General features: G+C 38.1%; 2 protein-coding genes across 2 annotated transcripts in view; one reads left to right on the top strand and one right to left on the bottom strand.

The window, feature by feature from the left end:
- LOC117325434 (solute carrier family 22 member 4-like) overlaps positions 1 to 16,192 on the top strand; it is a 61,304-nt gene that overhangs the window by 17,258 nt on the left and 27,854 nt on the right. The gene's annotated exons all lie outside the window — the stretch shown is intronic.
- LOC117329612 lies at positions 5,617 to 15,586 on the bottom strand. Its single transcript, XM_033887671.1, has 2 exons — positions 15,538 to 15,586; positions 5,617 to 8,132 (listed from the first exon to the last, which is right to left on the bottom strand). The coding sequence occupies exons 1-2, from the start codon at positions 15,584 to 15,586 to the stop codon at positions 5,617 to 5,619; spliced, it is 2,565 nt and encodes an 854-aa protein (XP_033743562.1).

The raw sequence follows: 16,192 nt of genomic DNA, 5'->3' as shown, positions 1-16,192 counted from the left end.
CCACTAAACTATATCCTCACTACAACCTCAACACCAGTAAACTATATCATCACTACAACCTCAACACCAGTAAACTATATCCTCACTACAACCTCAACACCAGTAAACTCTATCCTCACTACAACCTCAATACCAGTAAACTATATCCTCACTACAACCTCAACACCAGTAAACTATATACTCACTACAACCTCAACACCAGTAAACTATATCATCACTACAACCTCAACACCACTAAACTATATCATCATTACATACTCAACATCAGTAAACTATATCCTCCCTACAATCTCAACACCACTAAACTATATCCTCCCTACAACCTCAACACCAGTAAACTATATCGTCACTACAACCTCAACACCAGTAAACTATATCATCACTACAACCTCAACACCAGTAAACTATATCCTCACTACAACCTTAACACCAGTAAACTATATCCTCCCTACAACCTCAACACCAGAAAACTATATCACCACTACAACCACAACACCATTAAACTATATCACCACTACAACCACAACACCAGTAAACTATATCGTCTCTACAACCTTAACACCAATAAACCATATCCTCACTACAACCTCAACACTAGTGAACTATATCCTCACTACAACCTCAACACCAATAAACTATATCCTCACTACAACCACAACACCAGTAAACTATATCCTCACTACAACCTCAACACCAGTAACCTATATCATCACTACAACCTCAACACCGGTAAACTATATCCTCACTACAACCTCAACACCAATAAACTATATCCTCACTACAACCTCAACACCAGTAAACTATATCCTCACTACAACCTCAACACCAGTAAACTATATACTCACTACAACCTTAACATCAGTAAACTATATCCTCACCCCAACCACAACATCAATAAACTATATCCTCACTACAACCTCAACACCAATAAACCATATCCTCACTACAACCACAACACCAGTAAACTATATACTCACTACAACCTCAAAACCAGTAAACTATATCGTCACTACAACCACAACACCACTAAACTATATCATCACTACAACCTCAACACCACTAAACTATATAATCACTACAACCTCAACACCAGTAAACTATATACTCACTACAACCTCAAAACCAGAAAACTATATCATCACTACAACCACAAAACCAATAAACTATATACTCACTACAACCTCAACACCACTAAACTATATCCTCACTACAACCTCAACACCAGTAAACTATATCCTCACTACAACCTCAACACCACTAAACTATATTCTCACTACAACCTCAACACCACTAAACTATATCCTTACTACAACCTCAACACCAGTAAACTATATCATCACTACAACCTCAACACCACTAAACTATATCCTCACTACAACCACAACACCAGTAAACTATATACTCACTACAACCTCAACACCAGTAAACTATATCGTCACTACAACCACAACACCACTAAACTATATCCTCACTACAACCTCAACACCAATAAACTATATCATCACTACAACCTCAACACCAGTAAACTATATCCTCACTACAACATCAACACCAGTAAACAATATCCTCACTACAACCTTAACACCAGTAAACTATATACTCACTACAACCACAACACCACTAAACTATATCATCACTACAACCACAAAACCAATAAACTATATCATCACTACAACCACAACACCAGTAAACTATATCCTCACTACAACCTCAACACCAGTAAACCATATCATCACTACAACATCAACACCAGTAAACAATATCCTCACTACAACCTTAACACCAGTAAACTATATACTCACTACAACCACAACACCACTAAACCATATCATCACTACAACCACAAAATCAATAAACTATATCATCACTACAACCACAACACCAGTAAACTATATACTCACTACAACCTCAACACCAGTAAACTATATCATCACTACAACTACAACACCAGTAAACTATATCATCACTGCAACCTCAACACCACTAAACTATATCTTCACTACAAACTTAACACTACTAAACTATATCCCCACTACAACCTCAACACCAGTAAACAATATCATCACTACAACCTCAACACCACTAAACTATATCCTCACTACAACCTCAACACCACTAAACTATATCATCACTACAACCTCAACACCAATAAACTATATCCTCACTACAACCTCAACACCACTAAACTATATCATCACTACAACCACAACACCAGTAAACTATATCCCCCACTACAACCACAACACCAGTAAACTATATCCTCACTACAACCTTAACACCAGTAAACTATATCCCCCACCCCAACCACAACATCAATAAACTATATCCTCACTACAACCTCAACACCAATAAACCATATCCTCACAACAACCACAACACCAGTAAACTATATACTCACTACAACCTCAAAACCAGTAAACTATATCATCACTACAACCACAACACCAGTAAACTATATACTCACTACAACCTCAACACCAGTAAACTATATACTCACTACAACCTCAACACCACTAAACTATATCATCACTACAACCACAAAATCAATAAACTATATCATCACTACAACCACAAAACCAATACACTTTATTACCACTACAACCACAACACCAGTAAACTATATCCTCACTACAACCTCAACACCAGTAAACTATATCATCACTACAACCTCAACACCAGTAAACTATATCCTCACTACAACCTCAACACCAGTAAACTATATCCTCACTACAACCTCAATACCAGTAAACTATATCCTCACTACAACCTCAACACCAGTAAACTATATACTCACTACAACCTCAACACCAGTAAACTATATACTCACTACAACCTCAAAACCAGAAAACTATATCATCACTACAACCACAACACCAGTAAACTATATCCTCAATACAACCACAACACCAGTAAACTATATCCTCACTACAACCTCAACACCAGTAAACAATATCATCACTACAACCTCAACACCACTAAACTATATCCTCACTACAACCTCAACATCAGTAAACTATATCGTCACTACAACCTTAACACCAGTAAACTATATCCTCACTACAACCTCAACACCAGTAAACTATATCCTCACTACAACCACAACACCAATAAACTATATCCCCACTACAACTACAAAACCAGTAAACTATATCCTCACTACAACCACAACACCAATAAACTATATCCTCCCTACAACCTCAACACCAGTAAACTATATCCTCACTACAACATCAACACCACTAAACTATATCATCACTACAACCTCAACACCAGTAAACTATATCCTCACTACAACCTCAACACCAGTAAACTACATCCTCACTACAACCACAACACCAGTAAACGATATCCTCACTACAACCTTAACACCAGTAAACTATATCCTCACTACAACCTCAACACCACTAAACTATATCACCACTACAACCACAACACCAGTAAACTATATCATCACTACAACCTCAACACCAGTAAACTATATCCTCACTACAACCTCAACACCAGTAAACTACATCCTCACTACAACCACAACACCAGTAAACAATATCATCACTACAACCTCCACACCACTAAACTATATCCTCACTACAACCACAACATCAATAAACTATATCGTCACTACAACCTCCACACCAGTAACATATATACTCACTACAACCTCAACACCAGTAAACTATATCATCACTACAACCTCAACACCAATAAACTATATCCTCACTACAACCTTAACACCACTAAACTATATCGTCACTACAACCTCAACACCAGAAAACTATATCATCACTACAACCACAACACCAGTAACCTATATCCTCACTACAACCTTAACACCACTAAACTATATCCTCACTACAACCACAACATCAATAAACTATATCGTCACTACAACCTCAACACCACTAAACTATATCATCACTACAACCTCAACACCAATAAACTATATCCTCACTACAACCTTAACACCACTAAACTATATCCTCACTACAACCTTAACACCAGTAAACTAAATCTCCCTACAACCTCAATAGTAATTTATACCGTTATATATATTACTTCATTTAGCGGCCATCACTTCTATTTACTTCTGTTAACACCATTTTCGTGCGAACGAATTAAACCACTATCTGTAACATCTTTCATTGATGAAAACGTTTTCCGTGTCGCTAATGAATTAAATTTCCCTTTAGAATCGAAGACAATTTTGTGACGCTCCGTTCATACCGACTGACTACGACTAAACACAAGGACGTTCGATTGTCAATGCCGTTAATTGTCTGTGGTCGTTTGTTTTTACAAGATATGTTGTGTTTACAAGGTATGTTGTGTTTACAAGGTTTGTTGTGTTTACAAGGTCTGTTGAATTTACAAGGTCTGTTGTGTTTACAAGGTCTGTTGTGTTTACAATGTCTGTTGTATTTACAAGGTCTGTTGTGTGTACAAGGTCTGTTGTGTTTACAGGGTATGTTGTGTTTACAAGGCCTGTTGTATTTACAAGGTATGTTGTGTTTCCAAGGTCTGTTGTGTTAACAAGGTCTGTTGTGTTTACAAGGTCTGTTGTGTTTACAAGGTCTGTTGTATTTACAAAGTTTGTTGTATTTACAAGGTATGTTGTATTTACAAGGTATGTTGTATTTACAAGATCTGTTGTATTGACAAGGTTTGTTGTATTTACAAGGTATGTTGTATTTACAAGGTCTGCCGTGTTTACAATGTTTGTTGTGTTTACAATGTTTGTTGTATTTACAAGGTCTGTTGTGTTTACATGATCTGTTGTATTGACAAGGTTTGTTGTATTTACAAGGTTTGTTGTGTTTACAAGGTTTGTTGTATTGACAAGGCCTGTTGTGTTTACAAGATCTGTTGTGTTTAAAAGGTATGTTGTATTTACAATGTTTGTTGTGTTTACAAGATCTGTTGTGTTTACAAGGTATGTTGTATTTACAAGGTCTGCTGTGTTTACAAGGTCTGTTGTGTTTACAAGGTTTGTTGTATTTACAAGGTTTGTTGTGTTTACAATGTCTGTTGTGTTTACAAGATTTGTTGTGTTTACAAGGTATGCTGTGTTTACAAGGTTTGTTGTATTGACCCTTACACACACCCTTATAGTGACCCTTACACACACCCTTATAGTGACCCTTACACACGCCCTTATAATGACCTTTACACACGCCCTTATATTGACCTTTACACACACTCTTATAGTGACCCTTACACACACCCTTATAGTGACCCTTACACACGCCCTACTAGTGACCCTTACACATGCCCTACTAATGACCCTTACACACGCCCTTATAGTGACCCTTACACACACCCTTATAGTGACCCTTACACACGCCCTTATAATGACCTTTACACACGCACTTATATTGACCTTTACACACACTCTTATAGTGACCCTTACACACACCCTTATAATGACCCTTACACACACCCTTATAGTGACCCTTACACACCCCCTTATAGTGACTCTTACACACAGCCTTATAGTGACCCTTACACACACCCTTATAGTGACCCTTACACACCCCCTTATAGTGACTCTTACACACACCCTTATAATGACCCTTACACACACCCTTATAGTGACTCTTACACACACCCTTATATTGACCCTTACACACCCTTATAGTGACCTTTACACACGCCCTTATATTGACCCTTACACACACCCTTATAGTGACCCTTACACACACCCTTATAGTGACTCTTACACACACTCTTATAGTGACTCTTACACACACCCTTATAGTGACCCTTACACACACCCTTATAGTGACCCTTACACACACCCTTATAGTGACTCTTACACACACCCTTATAGTGACCCTTACACACACCCTTATAGTGACCCTTACACACACCCTTATAGTGACTCTTACACACACCCTTATAGTGACCCTTACACACACCCTTATAGTGACCCTTACACACACCCTTATAGTGACCCTTACACACACCCTTATATTGACCTTTACACACACCCTTATAGTGACCCTTACACACACCCTTATAGTGACCCTTACACACACTCTTCCAGTGACCCTTACACACACCCTTATAGTGACCCTTACACACACCCTTATAGTGACCCTTACACACACCCTTATAGTGACCCTTACACACACTCTTCCAGTGACCCTTACACACACCCTTATAGTGACCCTTACACACACTCTTCCAGTGACCCTTACACACACCCTTATAGTGACCCTTACACACACCCTTATATTGACCTTTACACACACCCTTATAGTGACCCTTACACACACCCTTATAGTGACCCTTACACACACTCTTCCAGTGACCCTTACACACACCCTTATAGTGACCCTTACACACACTCTTCCAGTGACCCTTACACACACCCTTATAGTGACCCTTACACACACTCTTCCAGTGACCCTTACACACACCCTTATAGTGACCCTTACACACACCCTTATAGTGACCCTTACACACACCCTTATATTGATCCTTACACACATCCTTATAGTGACCCTTACATATACCCTTATAGTGACCCTTACACACACCCTTATAGTGACCTTTACACACACCCTTACAGTGACCCTTACACACACCCTTACAGTGACCCTTACACACACCCTTATAGTGACCCTTACATATACCCTTATAGTGACCCTTACACACACCCTTATAGTGACCCTTACACACACTCTTCCAGTGACCCTTACACACACCCTTATAGTGACCCTTACACACACCCTTATAGTGACCCTTACACACACTCTTCCAGTGACCCTTACACACACCCTTATAGTGACCCTTACACACACCCTTATAGTGACCCTTACACACACTCTTCCAGTGACCCTTACACACACTCTTCCAGTGACCCTTACACACACCCTTATAGTGACCCTTACACACACCCTTATAGTGACCCTTACACACACTCTTCCAGTGACCCTTACACACACTCTTCCAGTGACCCTTACACACACTCTTATAGTGACCCTTACACACACTCTTATAGTGACCCTTACACACACCCTTATAGTGACCCTTACACACACTCTTCCAGTGACCCTTACACACACTCTTCCAGTGACCCTTACACACACCCTTATAGTGACCCTTACACACACTCTTATAGTGACCCTTACACACACCCTTATAGTGACCCTTACACACCCCCTTATAGTGACTCTTACACACACCCTTATAGTGACCCTTACACACACCCTTATAGTGACCCTTACACACACCCTTATAGTGACTCTTACACACACCCTTATAGTGACCCTTACACACACCCTTATAGTGACCCTTACACACACCCTTATAGTGACTCTTACACACACCCTTATAGTGACCCTTACACACACCCTTATAGTGACCCTTACACACACCCTTATAGTGACCCTTACACACACCCTTATAGTGACCCTTACACACACCCTTATAGTGACCCTTACACACACCCTTATAGTGACCCTTACACACACCCTTATAGTGACCCTTACACACACCCTTATAGTGACCCTTACACACACCCTTATAGTGACCCTTACACACACCCTTATAGTGACCCTTACACACACCCTTATAGTGACCCTTACACACACCCTTATAGTGACCCTTACACACACCCTTATAGTGACCCTTACACACACCCTTATAGTGACCCTTACACACACCCTTATAGTGACTCTTACACACACCCTTATAGTGACTCTTACACACACCCTTATAGTGACTCTTACACACACCCTTATAGTGACTCTTACACACACCCTTATAGTGACCCTTACACACACCCTTATAGTGACCCTTACACACACCCTTATAGTGACCCTTACACACACCCTTATAGTGACCCTTACACACACCCTTATAGTGACTCTTACACACACCCTTATAGTGACCCTTACACACACCCTTATAGTGACTCTTACACACACCCTTATAGTGACCCTTACACACACCCTTATAGTGACCCTTACACACACCCTTATAGTGACTCTTACACACACCCTTATAGTGACCCTTACACACACCCTTATAGTGACCCTTACACACGCCCTTATAGTGACCCTTACACACACCCTTATATCGACCATTTCTTTTACATGTACTTTGCCATTTACAGTCATCGGTATAAAATGCTGTCGAAATTGCACATAAAAAATCTAGGTCATTATCGATTGCTGATGTGAAGTTTTCATGTAAAGCTGTCTTTTTATTCTCTTTAACGATTTATCCGTCAGGTTCGAGTCTCGTTATCACAACTTGTTCTGTTGTCTGCACTCCATAACTCACGTATTTCGATATACTGCCGAGAGCTGGGAAGAGTCTGGTTTCCTTCAATTGCTTCTGACAGAGATGTGAAAACTTTGATTATTTCTCCCTAGAGAATCTTGAAGTTTTCTCAAATTGCATTAATAAGTTTAATTTAACCGACTTATAAAAGCGGGCCCTGACAAAAACAATTCCACACTCAACATGAAATGTTGACTTTTATTATTTCTCAGCGTGCACGAAGCTGGAATCTTCTGTTCGATGTTGGAACCTTTTAAGAGTTCTGTCGACGCTATCGATGCTGAATAGGGTCCAGACTCCAGAAAACGGTAGTTTATACCATCCGGTTATAACAGCCATTCTCCAAATAGGACCTGATTGAGCTGACAGACGTAAATGTTTTAAAGTCGGTTGTAATATATTTTATTGTTAAAACCGGGGATTGTTGATTAGAAGGTAACACCAATTTAAATCGCATGTTCGTTTAAAGATGGTGAAAATGTATATTATACTCCTAAAAAGTAAATATCGCATTTGGTCAGTCTGATGTTGAAAAAATTTTATGGAACAGATTTACTGTTAAAACAAACTACAGTATAACTGTTTATTAGTAAGGACAAACAAGAGTTTAATCGGTAAGGACAAACAACACTTTTTATTGGTAAGGACAAACAACAGTTTAATTGGTTAGGACAAACAACAGTTTAATTGGTAAGGGCAAACAACAGTTTAATTAGTTAGGACAAACAACAGTTTAATTGGTAAGGACAAACAGCAGTTTAATTGGTCAAGACAAACAACAGTTTAATTGGTTAGGACAAGCAGCAGTTTAATTGGTTAGCACAAACATTAGTTTAATTAGTTATGACAAACAACAGTTTAATTGGTAAGGACAAACAACAGTTTAATTGGTCAGGACAAACAACAGTTTAATTAATTAGGGCAAACAACAGTTTTATTGGTAAGGATAAACAACAGTTTAATTGGTAAGGACAAACAACAGTTTAATTGGTTAGCACAAACATTAGTTTAATTGGTTAGGACAAACAACAGTTTAAATGGTTAGGAAAAACAACAATTAATTGGTTAGGACAAACAACAGTTTTATTGTTAATGACAAACAACAGTTTAATTGGTTAGGACAAACAACAGTTTTATTGGCAAGGACAAACATCAGTTTTGTTGTTATGATAAACAACAGTTTTTCTTTTAGGACAAACAAAAGACTTATTGGTAAAAACAAACAACAGTTTTACTGATTAGACAATCCACATTAAATTGGAAGGCAAAGTACAGATTAATTGCAAAATACAAACAGCAATTTACTCTTTGAACAGTCATCAGTTTGATTGTTAAATACAAACAACAGTTTAGCTCTAAGGGCAATCAACAACAGTATCGTTGTTGCTTTGAAATGTTTGTCCATGAGAAATTTGACTTTTAGAGAACGTGTCTTTATTTTCACTTACCTGTCATACAGAGAAATAAAGTTGGAGTAAATTGTATTGATGGAGGTCGACATGTGAGACTGGAGATTATATAGTTATATAAAATGCCAGACTGATATAAAATAATAAAAAAAACATACATAATTTCTTACAACATACAGATGTGACGTCACACCCTTGGCCAGGTCGTAGGTAGGACAGGTCGGATCGACATGATAGATGGTTATGGGAGGGTCGGCAGCTGGAACGTGGTGTAGTTTTTGTATAATATATTCTTCAGTGTAGTCAACTCATGATAACACACTATCAACTCTTCACCTATCCACTTTGATTTTGTTGGCTCTAAAGCCTTACAACAGTTAGGTGCTTTGTACACGTTCGTTTCTGAATTATGTAACGGTTTCATGGTTTGTGTGATCCATATTTTTTCTATGTCCTCACCAGCAACACGTGCATATGCTAATGACAATTTATGGGGTCATATTTGGCCGGCCAGGCGGATTTTCTCCCGGCTTTTTGGTCTATTACCACACCTGCGGACTACCATCCGGACTCCGTGTGATAGAAGTTGATAAATGTTCCTTTATCAATTGTTGTAAAACGAAATTTACATTTACTGACTAGACTTTGGTCTACTTGATACCCGTCCTCATTAAACCTTATTGGTGTTAATACGTTAAACTCTGTACCCGTTCAGAGAGGAGGTAAACAGGATGTATCTGATCTGAATGTCACACTGTATCCTCGGCATAACCGTTACACCAATCAGGGGGTGATTCATAGCGCGCGTATATTGATGGATACATATAGATGCAAAACAAATATAATAGTATGATTTAATAGAGGGTGTGGTATCTACACGGTTCCTATCTGTTCATGCTCCAAGGCGGGGTCGTGACGATCGATGGGTATTAATGATGCAAAGGTCACGTGAGCGGAAGTGTATTCCCCGGCATCTATAAATAAATAATTATGCTGACACGCGGACAGTGGCATTTGCTTGTTAAATAAACAGTAGCGGGGCATGCCGTTCTGGTTCGTACAGACAGAATGTTGAGATGTAGCGTTACATTAGTGTCAAATCCGTGCAAGGGAGAATGTGATTATATATTACAAGGGAGAATGTGATTATATATTACAAGAAATAACCTACTTTGAAGGCAAACTATATTCAATTGACAAGCTGTCAATTAGGGTAACTGATGAGGTTTAAAACACAGGGGGTTGAGTGAAACTAAAAAACAACAAAGATACCACAGCTTCTAGCTGGCTAAGTCAACCATCCATCTATGTAATAGAGGGGAAAAACTATCAATAACGTTACACGGGTAACCTGTGATGGCGACTGTTTATCACCTTGACAGCTGTTTATTTAAAGAAAAAATATATGAGCATCTAACAGAATGGTAACTACATGTATTCAATATAAGTTTCTAACTCTTATACTCTTTAAACCAGCAGTCGTGTTTTGTAATATCATTCTCTATAATCCAGACGTGTTTTGTATTATCATTTTCTATAATCCAGACGTGGATTGTATTATCAATCTCTATAAACCAGACGTGTTTTGTATTATCATTCTCTATAAACCAGACGTGTTTTGTATTATCATTCTCTATAAACCAGAAGTGGATTGTATTATCAATCTCTATCAACCAGACGTGGATTGTATTATCTTCTCTATAAACCAGACGTGGGTTGTATTATCATTCTCTATAATCCAGACGTGTTTTGTGTTATCATTCTCTATAATCCAGACGAGTTTTGTATTATCATTCTCTATAATCCAGACGTGTTTTGTATTATCATTCTCTATAATCCAGACGTGTTATATTATCATTCTCTATAATCCAGACGTATTTTCTTTTCTTTCAAACTGTGCTTTTCAGTCTTTCTCTCTCTTCTCGTGGTTAAAACTGTTTTTTATCCTCTTCTCGTGGTAAAAACTGTTTTGTAATCTTCTTCTCGTGGTTAAAACTGTTTTGTACTCCTCTTCTCGCTGTTAAAACTGTTTTGTAATCCTCTTCTCGTGGTTAAAACTGTTTTTAATCCTCTTTTCGTGGTTGAAATGTTTTGTAGTCCTCTTCTCTTGGTTAAAACTGTATTGTTATCCTATTCTCGTGGTAAATACTGTTTTGTATTGCTCTTCTCGTGGTCAAAATTGTTTTGACATCCTCTTCTCGTGGTTGAACTGTTTTGTAGTCCTCTTCTCGTGGTTAAAACTGTTTTGTAATCCTCTTCTCGTGGTTAAAACCGTTTTGTAATCCTCTTCTCGTGGTTAAAAACCGTTTTGTAGTCCTCTTCTCGTGGTTAAAACCGTTTGTAGTCCTCTTCTCGTGGTTAAAAAAACCGTTTTGTAGTCCTCTTCTCGTGGTTAAAACCGTTTTGTAATCCTCTTCTCGTGGTTAAAAACCGTTTTGTAATCCTCTTCTCTTGGTTAAAACTTTTATTAAACCTCTTCTCGTGGTTAAAACCGTTTTGTAATCCTCTTCTCGTGGTTTAAAACCGTTTTGTAATCCTCTTCTCGTGGTTATAAAACCGTTTTGTAGTCCTCTTCTCGTGGTTTTTTTAAAAACCGTTTTGTGTAGTCCTCTTCTCGTGGTTTTTAAACCGTTTTGTAATCCTCTTCTGTGGTTAAAACCGTTTTGTAATCCTCTTCTCGTGGTTTAAAACCGTTTTGTAGTCCTCTTCTCGTGGTTAAAACCGTTTTGTAATCCTCTTCTTGTGGTTAAAAACCGTTTTGTAATCTTCTTCTCGTGGTTTAAAAACTGTTTTGTACTCCTCTTCTCTTGGTTAAAAACCGTTTTGTAATCCTCTTCTCGTGGTTTTAAAAACCGTTTGTAGTCCTCTTCTCGTGGTTAAAACCGTTTTGTAGTCCTCTTCTCGTGGTTAAAACCGTTTTGTAATCCTCTTCTCGTGGTTAAAACCGTTTTGTAGTCCTCTTCTCGTGGTTAAAACCGTTTTGTAATCCTCTTCTTGTGGTAAAAACCGTTTTGTAATCTTCTTCTCGTGGTTAAAACTGTTTTGTACTCCTCTTCTCTTGGTTAAAACCGTTTTGTAATCCTCTTCTCGTGGTTAAAACTGTTTTTAATCCTCTTTTCGTGGTTGAAATGTTTTGTAGTCCTCTTCTCTTGGTTAAAACTGTATTGTTATCCTATTCTCGTGGTAAATACTGTTTTGTATCGATCTTCTCGTGGTCAAAATTGTTTTGACATCCTCTTCTCGTGGTTGAACTGTTTTGTAGTCCTCTTCTCGTGGTTAAAACTGTTTTGTAATCCTCTTCTCGTGGTTAAAACCGTTTTGTAATCCTCTTCTCGTGGTTAAAACCGTTTTGTAGTCCTCTTCTCGTGGTTAAAACCGTTTTGTAGTCCTCTTCTCGTGGTTAAAACCGTTTTGTAGTCCTCTTCTCGTGGTTAAAACCGTTTTGTAGTCCTCTTCTCGTGGTTAAAACCGTTTTGTAATCCTCTTCTCGTGGTTAAAAACCGTTTTGTAATCCTCTTCTCGTGGTTAAAACCGTTTTGTAGTCCTCTTCTCGTGGTTAAACCGTTTTGTAGTCCTCTTCTCGTGGTTAAAACCGTTTTGTAATCCTCTTCTCGTGGTTAAAACCGTTTTGTAATCCTCTTCTCGTGGTTAAAACCGTTTTGTAGTCCTCTTCTCGTGGTTAAAACCGTTTTGTAATCCTCTTCTCGTGGTTAAAACTGTTTTGTACTCCTCTTCTCTTGGTTAAAACTGTTTTGTAATCCTCTTCTCGTGGTTAAAACCGTTTTGTAATCCTCTTCTCGTGGTTAAAACCGTTTTGTAATCCTCTTCTCGTGGTTAAAACCGTTTTGTAGTCCTCTTCTCGTGGTTAAAACCGTTTTGTAGTCCTCTTCTCGTGGTTAAATCCGTTTTGTAATCCTCTTCTCGTGGTTAAAACCGTTTTGTAATCCTCTTCTCGTGGTTAAAACCGTTTTGTAGTCCTCTTCTCGTGGTTAAAACCGTTTTGTAATCCTCTTCTTGTGGTAAAAACCGTTTTGTAATCTTCTTCTCGTGGTTAAAACTGTTTTGTACTCCTCTTCTCTTGGTTAAAACCGTTTTGTAATCCTCTTCTCGTGGTTAAAACCGTTTTGTAGTCCTCTTCTCGTGGTTAAAACCGTTTTGTAGTCCTCTTCTCGTGGTTAAAACCGTTTTGTAATCCTCTTCTCGTGGTTAAAACCGTTTTGTAGTCCTCTTCTCGTGGTTAAAACCGTTTTGTAATCCTCTTCTTGTGGTAAAAACCGTTTTGTAATCTTCTTCTCGTGGTTAAAACTGTTTTGTACTCCTCTTCTCTTGGTTAAAACCGTTTTGTAATCCTCTTCTCGTGGTTAAAACCGTTTTGTAGTCCTCTTCTCGTGGTTAAAACCGTTTTGTAATCCTCTTCTTGTGGTAAAAACCGTTTTGTAGTCCTCTTCTCGTGGTTAAAACCGTTTTGTAATCCTCTTCTTGTGGTAAAAACCGTTTTGTAGTCCTCTTCTCGTGGTTAAAACCGTTTTGTAATCCTCTTCTCGTGGTTAAAACCGTTTTGTAATCCTCTTCTTGTGGTAAAAACCGTTTTGTAGTCCTCTTCTCGTGGTTAAAACCGTTTTTAATTCTCTTATTGTTGTTAAAACTGTTTTTAATTCTCTTATTGTTGTTAAAACTGTTTTGTAGTCCTCTTCTCGTGGTTAAAACTGTATTGTTATCATATTCTCGTGGTAAATACTGTTTTGTATTGCTCTTCTCGTGGTCAAAATTGTTTTGACATCCTCTTCTCGTCGTTAAACTGTTTTGTAGTCCTCTTCTCGTGGTTAAAACTGTTTTGTAATCCTCTTCTCGTGGTTAAAACCGTTTTGTAATCCTCTTCTCGTGGTTAAAACCGTTTTATAATCCTCTTCTCGTGGTTAAAATCGTTTTGTAGTCCTCTTCTCGTGGTTGAAATGTTTTGTAGTCCTCTTCTCGTGGTTAAAACTGTATTGTTATCCTATTCTCGTGGTAAATACTGTTTTGTATCGATCTTCTCGTGGTCAAAATTGTTTTGACATCCTCTTCTCGTGGTTGAACTGTTTTGTAGTCCTCTTCTCGTGGTTAAAACTGTTTTGTAATCCTCTTCTCGTGGTTAAAACCGTTTTGTAATCCTCTTCTCGTGGTTAAAACCGTTTTGTAGTCCTCTTCTCGTGGTTAAAACCGTTTTGTAAATATCTTCTTGTGGTAAAAACTGTTTTTAATTCTCTTATTGTTGTTAAAACTGTTTTGTAATCCTCTTCTCGTGGTTAAAACTGTTTTGTAGTCCTCTTCTCGTGGTTAAAACTGTTTTGTAGTCCTCTTCTCGTGGTTAAAACTGTATTGTTATCATATTCTCGTGGTAAATACTGTTTTGTATTGCTCTTCTCGTGGTCAAAATTGTTTTGACATCCTCTTCTCGTCGTTAAACTGTTTTGTAGTCCTCTTCTCGTGGTTAAAACTGTTTTGTAGTCCTCTTCTCGTGGTTAAAACTGTATTGTTATCATATTCTCGTGGTAAATACTGTTTTGTATTGCTCTTCTCGTGGTCAAAATTGTTTTGACATCCTCTTCTCGTCGTTAAACTGTTTTGTAGTCCTCTTCTCGTAGTTATATATGTTTTGTATTCCTCTTTAAATCGTTAAATCTGTTTTGTAATCTTTTCTCTACATTTAAATCTGTTTTGTATGGATTCTTACAGCTTTATACTGCTAACTTTGGAGTAAGAATTTACTGAAGATTTTCATGCGTTACTCAACCTAAAAAACAGTTGTTTCTTGTCGTATCAGTCAACAGTCAAAACTCTTCCCCGAGTTGTTGGGACCAACCCGTTGAACTATTTCCCGAGGCCGCATAGTCGGTTTCACGAGGCCGCATAGTCGGCCTCGGGAAACAGTTCATCGGGTTGGTCCGAACATTGGCGATGAGTAAATCAGACAGTATTATTTATTGTCGATGAATAAATCTTTCCGGATATATTGGCGATTTTATTTAACGTTGTTAAGTAGTTTCCTCCACTACATCCTTGTACTGTAGACAGTTCAGGATAATTTTAATCTCATTTGATAATAACCTTGGAAATCCCATCTAGGGTGGTAACATTGGTAAACTATTGGATCCACGTGTGGTTTAACATTAGGAATGGTATGTGTTTAATTACAGTCTTACAAACAAATCACTCATTATCATGGCAGTAACGGGGCCTTTCTCCTTCATCCAGTCCCATTCCTTTTCACCAAAGCATTTAGCGTTTATACCTCAGTTATACAGCTTCCTCTTATTATTTCAATTTTGTTTTGATTCGCCAAAATACCGAAAGACTTGGCATCATAAATCAGAGAAAACGATCAGTGGATTATAAATATATATCATATGTTTATTTAATGCGGCCAGTGTGGGGGTTCCCGTCGTCTGTTGCACGTGGTTGAGTAATGGGAAACCGGAAGCATAAAACATTATAGGAACATTGATCAACGTCTGAGT

This window comes from Pecten maximus, chromosome 1 (genome assembly GCF_902652985.1).
Source record: "Pecten maximus chromosome 1, xPecMax1.1, whole genome shotgun sequence".
NCBI lineage: Eukaryota > Metazoa > Mollusca > Bivalvia > Pectinida > Pectinidae > Pecten > Pecten maximus.
This window is presented reverse-complemented; position numbering and strand designations above follow the sequence as displayed.